General features: G+C 40.2%; 1 protein-coding gene across 6 annotated transcripts in view; it reads left to right on the top strand.

Moving 5' to 3' along the window:
• Scmh1 (Scm polycomb group protein homolog 1) overlaps positions 1–19,182 on the top strand; it is a 125,042-nt gene that overhangs the window by 61,125 nt on the left and 44,735 nt on the right. For all 6 annotated transcript variants that reach the window (XM_032899070.1, XM_032899028.1, XM_032899045.1 and 3 more), the window contains 2 exons: positions 11,693–11,781; positions 17,710–17,953. In XM_032899070.1, coding sequence (XP_032754961.1) covers positions 11,693–11,781; positions 17,710–17,953 — 333 coding nt within the window. The remainder of the gene's footprint in view (positions 1–11,692; positions 11,782–17,709; positions 17,954–19,182) is intronic.

Raw genomic sequence — 19,182 nt, 5'->3', positions numbered from 1 at the left:
AGTGAAGATTTGTTCACAATCTGTAAGTTGCTGATTTGTCATACTGACTATGTCCTTTGCCTTACAGGAGCTTTCTAGTTTCATGGGGTCCCATTTATCAATACTTGATCTTAGAGCGTGAGCCACTGGAGTTCTGTTCAAGAAATGTCCCCTGTGCCAATGAGTTCCAGGCTCTTCCCCACTCTCTCTTCTGTTAGATTCAGTGCATCTGGTTTTATGTTGATGTCCTTGATTCACTTGGACTTGAGCTTTGTGCATGGTTACAAATATGGTTCCATTTTCATTTTTCTACATACAGACAGCCAGTTAGACCAGCAACATTCATTAAAGATGCTTTTTTTTCCCATTGTATATTTGTGGCTTCTTTGTCAGAGATCAAGTGTGCATAAATATGTGGTTTTATTTCTGGGTCTTCAATTTTATTCCATTGATCAACCTGTCTGTCTCTGTACCACTGCCATGTAGTTTGTTTGTTTGTTTGTTTGTTTTTATTGTTTTTTTATCACTATTGCTCTATGGTGGAGCTTGAGGTCAGGAATGGTGATTCCCCCAGCCGTTCTTTTATTGTTAAGAATGTTTTAGGTTGGGGATTTAGCTCAGTGGTAGAGAGCTTGCCTAGAAAGCGCAAGGCCCTGGGTTCGGTCCTCAGCTCCAAAAAAAAAGAAAGAAAAAAAAAAAGAATTGTTTTAAGAATGTTTTAGCTATTCTTGTTTTTTTGCCTTTCCAGATGTTTTAATAAGGGTTTATGTCCTCTCCCCCAGTTCTCTCCCAGTTCTTACGTGGCCCTTGGAATTTTCTCTTTAAGGATCCATCTATTCTTTTAGTTAAACTGATAATCATACTTCTCTTTCAGATCACAGTCATTCTTTTTTTTTTTCTTAATGGCTGAGAAAATGAGGCCACCTCATGAGTCATTGACAGTTACTATTGACTGCGGTGGGTTTTCATGAGTGATAAGTTACAGAACCTGTTCCGTTCAGGATGCTGAGCTATGTTAACTGCGCTCAGGAATATGTATCATTTAAAAGAGTCTAACATTTTCTTCCTTGTGAAAAAAGTTACACTGGAAAATTTCAAGTATGTACAAAAGTAAACAACACAATTGTGTCAGTCTGTCTTCTACCGTTATAATTGACACTGTGTACTCAAGTATCTGTACTTGATTGTTTCTGTCCTAAAGTACAAATATAGTACCACCTTTTCATGAAACAGTGTCTCTTTTATAGGCAAGACTATTCTTAAAACATAACTGCACCCTATTATCACATTAATAATTAAATTAACTTATTTTTGTTTTTTGAGACAGGGTTTCTCTGTGTGGCCGTGGCTATTCTGGAACTCACTCTGTAGACCAGGCTGGCCTCAAATTCAGAGTTCCACCTGCCTCTGCCTCCTAAGTGCTGGGATTAAAGGCATGAAACAGGCCAGGCTTATTTCTTAATACCATTAAATATTTAGCATTTAGAATTTGCTATTGTCACACCACCTTTACTTTTTCTGTCTTCCCTGGTCTGTTTCTCATTTCACACATCTTTGATCTCCTCACCTCTTCTGCTTGTCTTTTCCTCCTTCTCTGCTTAACTCTTCTCTTTCCCTCCTTCTCATTCCACCTCCCCCTCTCATATCCTTCCCTCTCTTTTCATATCCTCTTTTATATTTCTTCCTTTTCCTCTCTCCCTCTTCTCCTCTGTCCTTTCTCATCTTGAATTTCCTTGAATAAAGTTGGTTGGTATGAAGACAGTATGGTTTTTTGGATTAATTTTTTTTTTCTGGGTGGCTCTATCACTAACAAGAATTGGGCTGGAGAGATGGCTCAGTGGTTAAGAGCACTGACTGCTCTTCCAGAGGTCCTGAGTTCAAATCCCAGCAACCACATGGTGGTTCACAACCATCTGTAATGGGATCCGATGCCCTCTTCTGGTGTGTCTGAGGACAGCTACAGTGTACTTATAATAAATAAATAAATAAATAAATAAATAAATAAATAAATAAATCTTTAAAAAAAAGAATTAAGGTTTATTTATGTGGATTTTTGGACTTGCTTTCTAATTAATTGTGTTTGCAAATATGTAAGTAATGCATTTTAAGGTAAAGCTTATGAAACAAAGTATCAAGAATTCCTCTCGGTGTAGTTTTTCCTGTTTGAATAGGTTACCTCTTTAACTTAATTGTCTATTTTTCATTCAAAAAATATAGCCATAGACTTTGGATATAGTTCAGAGATAGAGCACTTTCATAGTATGTACAATATCCTGGATATAATACCTAATACTGAAAAAGTAATATAAAAGCAAACAAAACATTTAGGTAAATATATGTGTGTATACACACATTTACATATATATATAACTATTATATGTTAATATGAATATATTTGTGCCAGAAGATTAATTATTAATAGTTATATCAAAGCATGCATATATGTACATATTTGAATTGTGTAATGCATGTGCATTACATGTATGCCTATGAAAGATAGCATACTTTACATACTTGTCTTAGCTTTGTCTTTTTGTTTACTGGTATGTCCTAAAGATGATTTTACAGTGAAATAGAATTATTCCTACTGCCTTTTCGAGTTGCATGGTGCTATTTTATTGTGCTACTTTTGGACGGCCATTTAGAAGCACCTTGGTAGCAGTAGTTGGTAGAATGCTTGTTTTGCATGCACGAATCTCCAGCATTTCAAAACAGTTACAACAAACCAGCAGTACCCAAAGGAAGCTAGCGTGTGAAGTGGGAATGTAACTCAGTGGTAGGTAACTTCTCATTTGCCCATCCTAGGGTATGAAGCCCTAGGGTTCAGTTCTCAACACAACAAAAAAGAAGAAACTCTTTAGTACTGAGAATGTAGTTTAGTTGGTAGAGAGATTAACTAGCATGTGTGAGACTGAGAACCTTGGGTTCAACCCCAAGAACTAAATAAATTGAGTGTAGTGGTTCATATTTATAATCCCAGCACGCAGGAGATGGAGGTAAAAGACCAGAAGTTCAAGGTCATCCTTGTCTGTATAATGACTTCAAGGCCACCCTAGAATTCATGAGGATTTGTCTCAAAACAAATAGAATAGAAACAATTTCAGAGATTACTAAAACTATACACTCAGTGATAATAATGAGTATCTAAATAAAGTCATGAAAATATCTCTAAAAACATACATATCATAAAAAGAACACAAATCAAACCATTGGTTACTCATACTTAAATATAATTTTGAGTTAAGAAATACCACAAATTAAACTACATTTTCATGATAATATGAAGCTCTGATACCAGCAGAGACCAGAATAAACAGTTTATGCAGGCAGAAACTGTACAAAAAGGAAGAGCACTGGAGATCTAACACAGCCTAGAAAGAAATAGACCCATATAGAGCAGGAGATACTCAAAACGAAGCCGAGACCCAGTGGATTCAGATATATGCTATTATGTAATAAAGCAGAAGGGTCTGAACTGAGAGTGTGAAGGACAATATTGAAAAAGCACTGTTGTGGGAAAGGAGACTTAGTGTTGAAACAGGGAAAAGGGATGCAAAGAGTGGAATTTAAGTCTATGTAGAACCTAAGAGAATAAAAATCAAAAGGCATCCCAGCCTCTTCATCCCTTTTCAAAGAAATCTGTTTTCTGAAGAAACTACATTTCATTTAGGCAACTCAGAAACTAAGTTCTCTGCCAAAATAGAACCTCTGGATTTTATTGGTCTAGGAAAAATAGACACTTTAAAATAATCAGTCAACATCCATAAAAAGGAAGAAAACCAGATGAGGATAAAACTGCTTCAGTTACTGAAAATCTTGTTGCTAAAACCAATGACTAACCAGAAAGAAACTTACACAGCAACCTAACGAGCTAAACAAGTACAGACAGGTGGAGAAAAATACCTTGGCTCACAGTGAAAATCACACTAGAAATGTGTGCTAGAAGATGTGAAATGGAATTGTCCAAACTCAGGAAACACTGATGAGCCAATCAGCTCAATTAAAAATTCAGTTCCACGATGACAAATGAGACAACAGATCCAAATGAAAATACTATAAGAAAAGTCAAAGAAGTAAAAACATCCAAGATAGACTGGAAAGATAAAATCTCATAGAAAGGACATACTGGAATATAGAAGGAATATAGAACATGGTCCAAAAGATCACCCTGTACAGGTGGGTTTGTTTGACAAAAAAAAAAAAAAAAAAAGAACAAAATAAAGTTTTTAAAGTAAAAAAAAGATATAAATCTATGTTTAAGGGGCTACTTTTCACTTCCTGGGAAGTGTACTTCAGATTGGTCAACCCTGAAACATTAAATTCTAAAAAGAAGAGGAAGAAGCAGCAGCAGCCAAGACTTTTTGTTTCTTTTTTTAAAATTATTTTACTTATTTACATTCCAGTCATTGCCGCCCTCAGTTCCCCCTCCCACAGTTCCTCATCCCATTCCTCCTTCCCCTCACCTCTAAGAGGGTCTCCCCCCCAACCCCCGAAGGCCTCCCCCTTCCCTGAGCCTCAAGTCTCCTGGGATTAAGTACATCTTCTTCCACTGCAGCCAGACCAGGCAGACCCCTGCTACATATGTGCCCCGGGGCCTGGAACTAACCCTTCTATGCTCCAGGTTGGTGGCTCAGTCTCTTGGAGCTCCCAAGGGTCTGGATTAGATGAGAATATTGGTATTTCTATGGGGTCAGTCTCCCTTTCAGCTTCTTCAATCCTTCAATTCAACCATAGGGGTCTCCGACTTCAGTCCAGTGGTTGGGTGTAAGTATCTGTGTCTGTTTCAGTCTCAGCAGCTGGTGGGGCCTCTCAGGACAGCTATGCTAGGCTCCTGTAAGCACATCATAGCATAGTGGTGTCAAGCCTTAATGGCCCTCTCCCTATGAGATGGATCCCAAGTTGGACTTCCTTTCCTTCAGGCTCTTCTCCATTTTTTTTTCCCCTGCGGTTATTTTAGACAAAATCAATTCTGGGTCAGGAATTTTGACTGAATTAGTAAACCTGTCCCTCCATTTCAGGCCCTATCTACTGGAGGTGGACTCTTAAGTACCCTCCCCCCAATGTTGGACATTTTGGCTAAGGTCACCCCAATGAGTCTGTAGAGTGTCTCACCCCCCCCCCCGTCTCTGGTACTTTCTAGAGGGTCCTCCCACCTCCTACTCCCCATGGCTGCCTATTTCCATTCATTCTTTTGGTCCTCTGGACTTCTCTCCTGCCCCCCTTTTCCCCTCCCTCTCCACTCTTCCACCCAGGTCCCTCCCTCCCTCTGCCTCCCGTGATTATTTCCTTCCCCCTTCTAAGTGGGATTGAAGCTTTTTCACTTGGGCATTTCTGCTTGTTACACTTCTTATGGTCTGTAGATTGTATCCTAGGTGTTCTGTATTTTTTGGCTAATGTCCACTCATCAGTGAATGCATACATACATTTCTTGTTTGGGTCTGAGTTACCTCATTCAGGATGATATATTCTAGTTCCATCCATTTGCCTACAAACGTCATGATCTCATTTTAATAGCTGAGTAGTATACCATTGTGTAAATGAACCACATTTTCTGTATCCATTCTTTGTAGATACATGGCTCAAAGATGGCAACCTTTTCTTCAGAACTACCGTTACTATTGATCATTTTTCTACTCAATACTATGTTTAATTCTAAACAATGCAGTAGGTTTAAAACTTGGATATCTGCTAAATCACTAAGGAGTGTAAATAATTTTTTATCTAGGTCTTAGACTGGTTAAGTCAGAATTTGGGACAGTAAAACTGATATAGCCTATAAATCTCCCCTGAAGATTCCACTGTCCAAATTTGTGAGTCACTGGTTTAGAGCAGAACTAAACATGGCAGAATAAACTGCCTGCTCAGCGCATTGGCTGCCGTCTGATGGGTATGTGCTGTGCTGTGTGACAGAACTGTGTGTGGTCTGAATTGTGGCTCAACCTTTTCACTTACTACACAGCTTTCAGTGTCAGTGGAGAGATTTTTTTTCCAAAGATACATTCATTGTTTGTTCAACTTTATAGATACTTGTAAATTTTTATGGAAGAGAAACAATCAAAATATTAGAAGAGGCTTAAAACATAGTGCCTTAAATGCTTCTTTTATAAAGGTAATTTTTAAAGTTTTCACTGACCTAGTCTGCAACAAGGCTCTTGGCATTAATAATACAAAAGAATGTTTGTTGGACCACATCTGTACCCTTGGCCTACATCATGATCAGTCACAAGTCTATTGCCAGTGCAATGTGAGTTGCAGGCACAGCAGGGAAGTAGTTGGAAAGTCTTGTCAGAACCAAGAGGATTAGTGGCAATCCTTCCCATATAGTCTCCTCCTGAGCACTTCTCCTCTAGTTCTGCTTCTTCTGTCTTACACACTTGGGCTGAAACTTTGATAACCCCAAAGCATGCTTGGGAAGTCAGTATCTTGTCTGGCAAATACAGAAATAAGGGAAAGCAAGGGAAGGCCATGGGACAGTGAGTTAATGACACCTCTGTATGCTCATTCACGTGCCAAGCTCTTCAGAGAGGAGAGCCAAGGCTAGGGGCCATGGAGTCATATTGATAGCCATAGGTTCTAGTAAATTCCCAAAGCTCGTTACAAAAGACATTGGTAATGGTAGAGTGGGGGTGGGTCTACCTGTTACATGCAGTGAGTGATGTTCTATGGCTTGCCACCAGAGGGTGCAAATTATAATTAGAGTAGAGCTCTGTCCATCTACATTTAAATCCAGTACATGATAGTTCACTGAACAGCTGGACTCTACTTCTCCAGTGACTCCCACAACCTCAGGGACACCTGGAAACTGAGAATGGCTTCTCGAAGACTTTAAAACAATCTGAGTCAATGAGCACAAGGCAGGCCGTGCAGGGCTGACTGAGCATTGTGTGGCCACAGATAATTTGCTTTACCTTAACTTTAACCTCGAGTTGTTTCACCCGAAACATCCATTAGTAAGTTTTTTAACATATGGTGTGTCAATTAAATGGAATTACCATTGAACCAGCCTTTAATTTATGACACCCAAGCTCCTTTTCAGTGTAAAACTCAGATCTGTGACTGTAAGAGTTTCCGATTCTCTTGAATTTGGATGGGGAGAGATCCACATCACTTGGGAAGTCATGGAATAAGATATTACCTTGTCAACATGTGTATCTTGCCCTTCTACCCCTAAAGATGTTTGCTAGGAGGTAGTAAAATAAAGAACTGTAAGGTATAGGTCTAACAAACATTAGGCAGAGAGAGCTTGGTGAATTCTGTGGAATGATGGAGGAAGGATTGGAGGAGATTGGGGCAGGTCAAGGAAACCACAAGAAAACCCACAGAATCCCCTCACATGAGCTCATAGGGACTCACAGAGACTGAACTGTAGAGTCTGATGTAGGCCCTCTGCATAGATGTAGCTTGGTCTTCTTTCAGGATTCCTAATAGTGGTATCAGGGTCTATCTCTGACTCTTGCCTGCTTTTGGAATCCCTTTCTTCCTACTGCGTTGCCTCATCCAGCATTAATATGAGGGGGAAGTACCTAGTCTTATTGCAACTTGCCATGCCATGTTTGGTTGATAACCCTGGGAGGCCTACCCTTTTCTGAAGGGAAACAGAAGAGGAGTGGATTGGGTGGCGGGGGGCAGTAGGAATGAGGACAGATGACAGGATCATAGTTTTTGATATTTTTTTCTTCATCAAAGTCCTCCAGAAATTCAGACTGGGCTCGCTCGCTCTCTCTCTCTCTCTCTCTCTCTCTCTCTCTCTCTCTCTCTCTCTCTCTCTCTCTCTCTGTATGTGTGTGTGTCTCTCTCTCTGTGTGTGTGTGTGTGTGTGTGTGTGTGTGTGTGTGATAACAAGGAACCATATTCAATTAGGAAATTTAGGTTTTATGCCCTCAGTTTCTAATGAATAGTATGTCTGCCAGATATTTCAACTCCATTGCAGTGGGATGTAATACTGTAATAATAAATAAATTATTTTAAAGATAGGGCAAACCATCATGTATAGAAATCTGTCCCACTATACTAATGTGATCTTGAACAGCCTACCAGTCTATCTCCGTTTCATCTTCTATAAACTGGTAATAAATCATTTTGTCTTCCTTATGGAATTTTTTGTATGTTTAATGTCATGTGAAGTGGATAATACATTTGGTACACATTGGCTGTTGTGCTGATACCCTTAAATGGCTGAAAGGATTTTTGCTTTTGTTTGTTTTGTTTTGTTCTTTTACTCCTCAAGTTTCCAATGAGATGGAAGACTCTCAGTGACCTTTCTTTAAAATGGAGTTGAATATTGACAGACACACTGCTCATTAAAAACTCAGGGCATCATAGGAAGAACAACAATACCAACCAACCAGACCCCCCAGAGCTCCTAGGGACTAAACCACCAACCAAAGAGTACACGTGGAGGGACCCATGGCTCCAGCAGCATATGTAACAGAGGATGGCCTTGTCGGACATAAAGGGGAGGAGAGGCCCTTGGTCCTGGGCTCAATGCCCCAGTGTAGAGGAATGCTAGGGCGGGGAGAGCACCCTCATGGAAGCAGGGAGAGGGAGGATGATTTCCAGAGGGGAAATCAGGAAAGGGGATAACATTTGAAATGTAAGTACCTAAAGTATCCAATAAAATGAAAAAACTCAGGGCTTGAAACCTAAATTTTCTAATTGTGCAGACATCTAATTAAATATACCTCCATGTTATTTCTTACACACACCAGTCCCAACTTCTGGTGGACTTTGATTTAAAAGAAAAAGAAAAAAAACTGATCAAGGCAAAAGTAGCAGTCAAAAACCAAGCTCAAGCCAGATTAGAGAAAGAAAAAAGGAGGCAAGTATTATATAATTTTATACCCAAGATGGCCAAGAAATTACCTGGTTTTCTGTCTGAACAGATTGTTTTTTTTTTTTTTCCTTGCTATGAGTAAAACTTTATTTTTAATCTTAAGGAGAAGCCCTGCTGCACCAACATGGTGCGCTTATAAACCCCCTAGCGCGGCGCATCCACACCTGATTGGTTGCTTACCCAATGATCTCATAAGGCACGCCCCGGAGTGGGCAAAGACCTGGCACGAAGGCACTCTTGCACATGCGCACAGTTAACTTCCTGAAAGGGGGCTGGTTGACACGGGGAAGGCTGGCGCCATCTTGTAATGGCGGAGGCTATCCTGGCCTTCCACGTGGGGTGCAGTGGAAGCCAGCGCCATCTAGTGGTGGCGAATGTTATTGCGCCCTCTACATCTCCCCCTATTTATTTATATTATAACAAATCAATTATATTATAACAAATCATGATCACCCTATCGCGTGCAATGAGGAAACCTCAGCGATGTGCAAGGGCTGATCAAAGGATCACTGAGTCTCTCTCATCCCAGTGCAATGGGTCCACAGATCCATGGGGTGTAAGAGCAGAGAACTCAGATACTGACTAATTCCTGAGCAAGTTAACCAAATTCTAGGGGAGGCCCCTCGTACAATGGCCACAAGTGCTTGAGTGATAACGGCCTTGTCACGTTTCTGTTGAGATCTGAGTCTGAAAACCAACCATGGTATGAATACTGATCCACAGCATAGGGCTGCATCAAACAGAGCCACTCCCGATAAGTAGTGGGCACCTCATTTGGTCCTCCTCAGCTGTTACCACCAAGGGCCGTGGTCAAGCCGCTCCTATAATAAAATTTAGAATTCCCAATTGTTAGTAACTACTCCAGAAAGTTCACCCACTGTACTTGTCTAACAATAGATTGGGGGAGGATAACTCCAGACACTGCAGACACAATGTGTGCAGCAGTAATGGCTGCTACAATAGCAGCGAAAGTGTCAAGGTCTTTTCCAGGACAGTTCAGGATCAGTCATTCTTCTCTGGAACAACCAGCAGACAATGGAACCATTTCTGAGATCTGTATAACCAGGACAGAGTTCTCCAGTTACTGTAGCTTTACACAGGTGGCTTTCTGTGAAGCTACAGTCTGTAAAATGACAACACCAGTTACCAGTTGAGGCAGCAAGAGTCACCAAGGAAATGAAGGAACAGGGGTAACAGCTGTAGTCAGCAAGCAGCAGTGTACAGAGTCTGAGCGTAGGCCACAGTGGGATGGGAACACACGCAGCGGTAACACTGACTGTAGCAACAGCAAAATCTCTGTGATGACAAAAGGTGAAGGGGAGATCTTCCATCTTCTTTTCAGGGCAGAGGAATGACTCTAGGGACCCGAACCACGAGAGCTGAATCTTCATGTAACCAGGATCAGCAAGTCTCAGCAACCACCCAGGCAGCTGGCACACTCTTGTAGCATCCTGTAGAAAAAACACAAACATTCCCTCTTCCCCATATAAAATATCTGGACAGGAACATGTCAATAAGTGGATCTCTCTATTTCACCTAGGCAGAAGTATGCCTAGTTGTAGGGTGCCATAAACTTTGGCATCTAAAATTTTAAAATTGAAATAAAAGGAGCATTAACTCCCCCTTTTTATTTATTAAGATATAGTAAAGATATTATTTATTAAGGTAAGTCCTCGAGGATTAAATTGAGGACACTGAGCACTTGTATATATAAATTGACTTGTATACCAAATTTGAACAGATTGTTTTAATGCTATTATTAAATCTCTCCATCGAAGGCCTACTTTGGTCTTATTTGGGTATGTTTTTCTATGCAGCAATGCTGACTCTACATATCCTTACAGTGTGATCTTTTCTAGCAGAGCCCAGACTGTATTATTTGCATATTGTGAAACCGTAAGTGGTTTACCATTGCCTCCTTCCTCATCTATAAAGTGAAGATGTTATCTATGTTTTGAGGCTGTCTTAAGGATTCAGCAGTCAGTAGAAAGTGATTGGCACAGAACCTCACACTCAATTGCAGTTTCTGTCCTTAGTTCCATATTTTCAATGTTACACAGACTGACTTGTCCTCTGCCTATGATGAGAAGGCCAGACTTGGGAAACAGTTTTAAAACCATCTCAGGATAGGGAATTGAAGCCAAATTGAAAGGAGGACTTGGGGATCAAATTGGAAGACCAAGTCTAATAATGATCTTAATTTTTACAACCCACTCATTTAATGGTCCATGGACTGTGTAGAGTTCACTGGGCAATTGAATTTTTAGGCTTACTTTTTGGAAATTGACTAATTTGGTGTAGAATGACCTTTAGTTTCATCATTTATTGTTCTTGTTATTTAAGATGATAAGGAAGTTAAAAAGTATGTATGTATGCATGACTCTTCAGAGAGCCATAGGAAAATGGGGTGTTAATTTATACTGAGTGATTTACTAATGTATTATATTTATAATAATTTGTAAATTGACCTGATTAGCATTTTTTCTTAAGAGACTATTAGATTGTCTTTTATAATCTACTGTCTAGATCACTTCCAAGTATCTATCCATTCTATCTTATATCTATCTTGGATTTATGAAGGAGAATGTTTAAGGAATTACGGTAGTATTTGTCTTAGAGTCAGAACGTTGTTTTTGGAGACCCTGTTGTACACTTGCTGCATTACCTAGGATAAATTTGCATTCCCTCCAAAGGGCCTCCTTTCTTTCATGTCTGAGCCATTTCTTCTGTCCAGCTTTTAAACCCTTTTCTAGGGCCTCTAATTCTGTGACTGTCACATCATAGGTCTAGCAGGAAGAGCTAGATTCCAAAGGGAGAACTTGATATCACACTGCATTTGAGAACATTTTTTTAACCAGTTCTCCGTTGTATTTACTGCAGGATTTCGGCTGAATGCCTCCTCTTGGCCCATGTTCCTTTTGAAGACGCTAAATGGAGCAGAGATGGCTCCCATCAAGATTTTCCATAAGGTATGCTGCCCTCAGCTCTCACCATCTGCAAGTTTTTAAGGTCAAATACTTGCCTCCCACCAATTACTGAGTCTCTGCTGTCTCTTTTGTTTCTGTGGCGTGACAGTGCTTCTCAAAAACTAGTTCAGTAGAAGATTTTTTAAAACACCTGTGAAGTGGATGTTATCTTGAGAGAATTATATTAGACTGTAATAATGAGACAGGATTCCTTGTTTGTGGGGTTCTAGCGCCCAATAACAAGCAAATCTAATAATATCTTTTTGTTGTTGGTTTGGTTTTTCAAGAACTAGAGATCCACCTATTTCTGCCTTCTGAGTGCTGGGATTAAAAGCATGTACCACCACCACTCAACTGAGATATATATATTTTTTTACTTATCCGCAAAGTGAACTCTTCAGGATTGTTAAGAAATTAAGAATGTTTATTAGAACTATAAAATATAATACAATCCAAAAGCAATTTTTCCAGAGTTCTGTAGTCTGTGTTCTAAGTAAGGAGACATGAAGGAAACTGTAAACTCTGATAATATGTTTGTAGTCTTCTCATTATCACATTTAATACCCATCTAGCCTATATATACTAAAAATTATTAAACTCGACAATTAAGGAAGCATACTTTAAAATTTTTAACTGCCTTTATTTTTTTGTTTGTTTATGTGTATGGGTGTTTGCCTGTATTAATGCATTTATACCACAAACATGCCTGGTGCTCCCAAAGGCCAGAGTTACAAATGTTTGTGAACCACCATGTGTGGGTGCTAGAAGCCAAACCTGGGTCCTCTGAAAGAGCAACCAGTGTTTTTACCTGCTGAGCCAGTGCTCCAGACCCTAGGAAGCATGGTTCTGAGTAAGGAACTGCTCAGGATCACTAGATAGTAAGGGACAGAACAGAGATTGGTAACCTGTGTTTATTCTTTCTGTGCTGCAAAAGGAGAAAATGTTAGCCTGCTGGTAGTTGACTTCTCAGTGCAGTGAGAGTCCCTGTAGAGATAACCTGTGTTACTAGTTAAAGCTAAATCATGGGAACACCCTGATTTTCAGATATAATATATTAGGCCACTTGAAACCTCTTTCAGTGATACATACCTTAAACTGCGAGGTAGTTATATATGGAAGAGCCACTCTCTCAGTGCTTTGTGGCACTCCCTAGAAAATAAGAGAAGCAACTGTGTTAAATGTAAGTAACAAGTGCACAGCTGTCCTGGGAGCTCTGCCAGTCTTTATAGGACCATGTTCTTATATACCCACGGTAAAACACGAGACTGCCAGTCTTTATAGGACCATGTTCTTATATACCCACGGTAAAACACGAGACTGCCAGTCTTTATAGGACCATGTTCTTATATACCCACGGTAAAACACGAGACTGCCAGTCTTTATAGGACCATGTTCTTATATACCCACGGTAAAACACGAGACTGCCAGTCTTTATAGGACCATGTTCTTATATACCCACGGTAAAACACGAGACTGCCAGTCTGTATAGGACCATGTTCTTATATACCCATGGTAAAACACGAGACTGCCAGTCTTTATAGGACCATGTTCTTATATACCCACGGTAAAACACGAGACTGCCAGTCTTTATAGGACCATGTTCTTATATACCCACGGTAAAACACGAGACTGCCAGTCTTTATAGGACCATGTTCTTATATACCCACGGTAAAACACGAGATTGCCAGTCTTTACAGGACCATGTTCTTATATACCCACGGTAAAACACGAGATTGCCAGTCTTTATAGGACCATGTTCTTATATACCCACGGTAAAACACGAGATTGCCAGTCTTTATAGGACCATGTTCTTATATACCCACGGTAAAACACGAGACTGCCAGTCTGTGTTCTTATATACCCATGGACCATGTATAGGACCATGTTCTTATATACCCATGGTAAAACACGAGACTGCCAGTCTTTATAGGACCATGTTCTTATATACCCACGGTAAAACACGAGACTGCCAGTCTGTATAGGACCATGTTCTTATATACCCATGGTAAAACACGAGACTGCCAGTCTGTATAGGACCATGTTCTTATATACCCACGGTAAAACACGAGATTGCCAGTCTTTATAGGACCATGTTCTTATATACCCACGGTAAAACACGAGACTGCCAGTCTTTATAGGACCATGTTCTTATATACCCATGGTAAAACACGAGACTGCCAGTCTTTACAGGACCATGTTCTTATATACCCACGGTAAAACACGAGACTGCCAGTCTTTATAGGACCATGTTCTTATATACCCACGGTAAAACACGAGACTGCCAGTCTTTATAGGACCATGTTCTTATATACCCACGGTAAAACACGAGATTGCCAGTCTTTATAGGACCATGTTCTTATATACCCACGGTAAAACACGAGATTGCCAGTCTTTATAGGACCATGTTCTTATATACCCACGGTAAAACACGAGACTGCCAGTCTTTATAGGACCATGTTCTTATATACCCACTGTAAAACACGAGACTGCCAGTCTTTATAGGACCATGTTCTTATATACCCACGGTAAAACACGAGACTGCCAGTCTTTATAGGACCATGTTCTTATATACCCACGGTAAAACACGAGACTGCCAGTCTTTATAGGACCATGTTCTTATATACCCACGGTAAAACACGAGACTGCCAGTCTTTATAGGACCATGTTCTTATATACCCACGGTAAAACACGAGACTGCCAGTCTTTATAGGACCATGTTCTTATATACCCACGGTAAAACACGAGACTGCCAGTCTGTATAGGACCATATTCTTATATACCCACGGTAAAACACAAGATTGCCAGTCTTTATAGGACCATGTTCTTATATACCCACGGTAAAACACAAGATTGCCAGTCTTTATAGGACCATGTTCTTATATACCCATGGTAAAACACAAGATTGGGATGAACCCATGCCAGAAGAACGTAGATCTGAGAGCCTGGCCAGATCTGCTAAATTTTTCTCTCTTAAGTGAAACAGAGGATGTCATTTCTAAGGAAGAGACTCTGGGAAGGGGTGGTGCAGCCTTTGATGAATCTTCTCCCCTGTGGTTGGGTTGTCTAGGGACTTCAGAGTTATATGAACAATTGCTAGGTGCCTGGCAGAAGCAAATGCAAAACCCTGTAGATGGTTCGATGTCACAGTAATTGAGTGAAGGACAGCCAGAGTGACCACTGGGTTCCGCCTTACAAAGACCTGAGAAACCTCGAAAACACATCTCACATGGTACAGATGTAACAAACACCACACACCCAAGTAGTCTCAGACAGTACAACTATCAGCTAGCGGGTATAAGGTAAGTATTTTGCCTGAAGAACTAGAAGAAGAAATAAAAACATATATATATATGGAGGTTCTTTGGGTTCTGGGGGTGAAACTCAGGTTACAGATAGGACTTGAATTGTCAGGCTTGTTAGCAAGTGTCTGTAACCACTGAGCCATCTCACTGGCTCAAAATATCACTTTTTAAATGCCACAATTTTAAAAGTACAAAATCATACATCTGAAAATAAAACTGAGAAATTTCAAACCTTTGAAATTAAGGATTATTAGTGTTTATGTAACTTAAAAGATACCCACCATAATACATAAGTATGTATGTATATGTCTATATATGTATATATGGAGTTTCCCCCCCAGAATATAACATTGAGAAATAAAAAAATGGAAATACAAACTAAGAAAAAAAGCAGGAAGAATATAAGGAGGTTTCATATATGGAAATCATGAAACCCAGAAAGACTAGTTAGAGTAAAAGGGAAGTAATATTTGAAAAGATAACAAGTTTTCCAGCCTGTGTAATAGAAACAAATACACACTGTAAGAATAAGGCATTATTATAACTGTAGAAAATGAAGGTCTGAGCTGGTAATCAGCAGAATGTCTTTAGAGTTAGCCGCAGCACGTTTCTCCACAGCAGCAGTTCAAGCCAAAGGCAATGTCTGTGTTTCAGTGTTCTACATCATTGCCCTTGAAGTTGATATCCAACTACACTGTCATTTCAGAATGGAGGTTAAATCAGACTATCAAACAAGCCAGTGCAGGTAGGGCCTAGCATAGCCATTGAGTATGTTTCAGGAAGAAAACAATTGAACCACAAAGTAAAAATGACACTCAAGAACATTTGGTGAGGAAATGGGTTTGTTTATACAAATGGAAATGGGTTTGTTATACACTCTAAGTATAATAACAAAGGTTAACTGGGAGTAAAGCAATATAGAAATTAGTTATGTGTCCCTGTATAACCCAGAAGTAGTTAAAACAGCTCTTCCATCGCCCAGGACTATATATAAAGATGGGGTAGACTTTTATGTCATTTACACAGTTAAATTCTTAAGGGAATTCACAAAAGACTAGAAATAGAATAACTTCTGAGTTGGTAGAGGAGAAAAGGGGGAGAAGTTTTAGTAGAGATGCTTTAAATTTTTTTTTTCTTGGTTCTTTTTTTCGGAGCTGGGGACCGAACCCAGGGCCTTGCGCTTCCTAGGCAAGCGCTCTACCACTGAGCTAAATCCCCAACCCCGCTTTAAAATTAAATTTAAATTAGCTATACAGTTAAAATCTTAAAGGAATTCAAACAGCTATAAATAGAATGTTAACTTCTCAGTCAGTGAAGAGAAAGTGAAGGAAATGTAGTTCATTGAAAAAAGTAAAAGAACCATAAATAAAATTAAATAGAAACATAGGCAGTAAGATAACTGTAATAAATTCAGATGAGCTTAGTGGAACCTGCTTGTAGTTGAAGTTTTCAGAGAGCTGAGACGGGAGAACCCCTTGAGCCCATGAGTTTGGGTCAAACTTGAGAAACATATCAAGACATCCTCTCAAAAACCAATTTAAGGAAATAAATATTCTGTTACCAGTCATCATGAGAACTTTTTAATTACAACATACTATTTGCAATAGACATGTTTAAACATAATAACATAAAAATATTGGTAGTAGCCATTACACATGGTAGCACACACCTTTAATCCCAGCATCCAGGAGGCAGACATAGGTGGTTCTCTACGAGTACAGCCTTCCTCTGCCTTCCTTCTCTGAGGGAACATCAAGAGGCTGCTAGTGTGGTCTATTGTAAGCAGATGCAGCTTCTCTGATCAAGATAGTAGCTGTTTTGCTCAGAGATCCTCATTCTACCACACACAACAAAACTGGAAAACCTGCAATCAGCAAGAAATTGTTCCACTTATATCTCTCAGTGGTTGATAACTAAAGCAGGCAAAAATTCATATACCAATCAAGATCACTGATCAACTTTTAAAGCATCATTCATTCCTATAACTGTTTGATAATAAAAAAAATTTAAAATAACATTCATGGTAACAATGAGACCTAGAACAAGTGTCCGTCAATAGCACGAGGGGCTGTTAAGATGGCTGAGCAGGTAAAGGCACTTGCTGCCAACCCTGCCGATCCGACTCTCATCCCTGGGACTCATGCGGTAGAAGAGATCAACTCTTATAATGTGTGCTTTAATGTCTGTGCCATAGCAATACACTGTCACACATAGCCACACACAAAATAAATAAATGTAACAAAAAGTAAAGTATGATGCATTTATAGGGGTGATTTGAATTTTGTATAAAGGAGAAGTGGAAAAGGTAATCATGTGCATAGATAAGGTTTAATGTTGTCAGTAAATAAGGGCTATTTCTTCCCAAATCAATCTATCAATGCATTGCAGTTCCTGTCAAAATCCAAGTAAGGGTTTTTTATCTTAACTTCAAAAGCGAATTAATGAATTTGAAAGATGAAGGAGAAAGAACAGCTGAAGATAATGCTGAAGACAAAGTAGGGGGCACGTCCAGCCAGGTACAGAGGAGGAGGAGGAAGAACAGAGTGGACAAAGAATTTATTTGTAGTTTGATCTGTGTAACTACCTCACAAGTTAGAGATAGGGCTGAATATTTCTGTTTCTCATCTAGGAGCCACCATCACCTTCCCACAACTTCTTCAAAATGGGAATGAAGTTGGAAGCTGTGGACAGAAAGAACCCTCATTTCATCTGCCCAGCCACTATTGGAGAGGTCCGAGGCTCAGAGGTGCTGGTCACCTTTGATGGGTGGCGAGGCGCATTTGACTACTGGTGCCGCTTTGACTCCCGGGACATCTTTCCTGTGGGCTGGTGCTCTTTGACTGGAGATAACCTGCAGCCGCCTGGCACCAAAGGTAAAGAGCGACCTGTAGTTCCCTGAAACCAGACCTCAGATAATAAGGAAACCGCCCGGGTTTATTGTGCCAGTGTGTCTTTACTAGCATACTTTCCCGTAGGCTCCTTAGACAGACCAAGGGCTTCCAGAGAATAATCACTAACAGTTCCAGAGTACGATCAAATGCAGTCAGACATGATCTGGGGAAAAGTAAACAATTCTCTCTTCTAAATATCCCAACTTATTCTCAGGCAACTCCTGCCTTTGCCCCTAACTCATTTAAAAGTTTGGAAGCGTCATTCTCAGAACAAATATTCCCTCCAAGTCTGAGAATTGTGTGATGAGCCGGGAAACACTGTTGACAAAATAGAACCTTTGGAATAAGGGAATCGAAGATAGGCCATACCTCTGCCTGTCACTAGCAGTTAACTCACCTCTAAACTCAAATTCTCACTTCCAAAAGAACACCTGCTTCAGAAAATTCTTGAGAAACACAAGTGAAAGCACATGAACAATATGCCAACATCTGGTATAAAAGCAAGCTTCCAGACAATTTCTATCTTATTTCTGTGGCTGTTATGGCTATTGTCAGCTGTCCTTATTATCATTATTCTATTACACGTGTTGTACTACTGCATCAGCAGTGTAACAACACCATCACTATCAAATCAACCACCACAAGCTCGGGAGTATATGTGCCATATTACTAAGTGAGACATAGCAATGCTTCTGATAACAATAGTGGAGACCACTGACCCAAATCAACTACAGCAAGCCTTTTGTTATCCACGCACACAGGCTGCCTCCCCTTAAAAGCGGGGTTCAAGAGATCAGCATTGGACATGGGCGAGATGAGACTTTTTATGGTTGAGGAGTGGGGTGTTTGCAGTGGGGGATCTGGCAGGCAGGCAAATAGCAAGGGTTGCAAAGTGGAACATAAGCATGACAAGGTGCCCGTGAGGCTCTGCCTCCTGAGACAGCGCCATAGCTGCCATTTCCTGGGACAGGCAGTGCAGAGCCCAATCCTCGAGAAACAGATTTAATCGTTAGCAGGAATGAGCCTGGTTTGTCTTTACTATAAGATGCCTGTCAAGCCCAAGATGGAGGCAGGCTGGGCAGGCTGGTTCATCATATCCAAGATGGAGGCAGGCTGGTTCATCATATCCAAGATGGAGGCAGGCTGGTTCCTCATATCCAAGATGGAGGCAGGCTGGTTCCTCATATCCAAGATGGAGGCAGGCTGGTTCA

This window comes from Rattus rattus, chromosome 1, assembly GCF_011064425.1.
Source record: "Rattus rattus isolate New Zealand chromosome 1, Rrattus_CSIRO_v1, whole genome shotgun sequence".
Lineage (NCBI taxonomy): Eukaryota > Metazoa > Chordata > Mammalia > Rodentia > Muridae > Rattus > Rattus rattus.
This window is presented reverse-complemented; position numbering and strand designations above follow the sequence as displayed.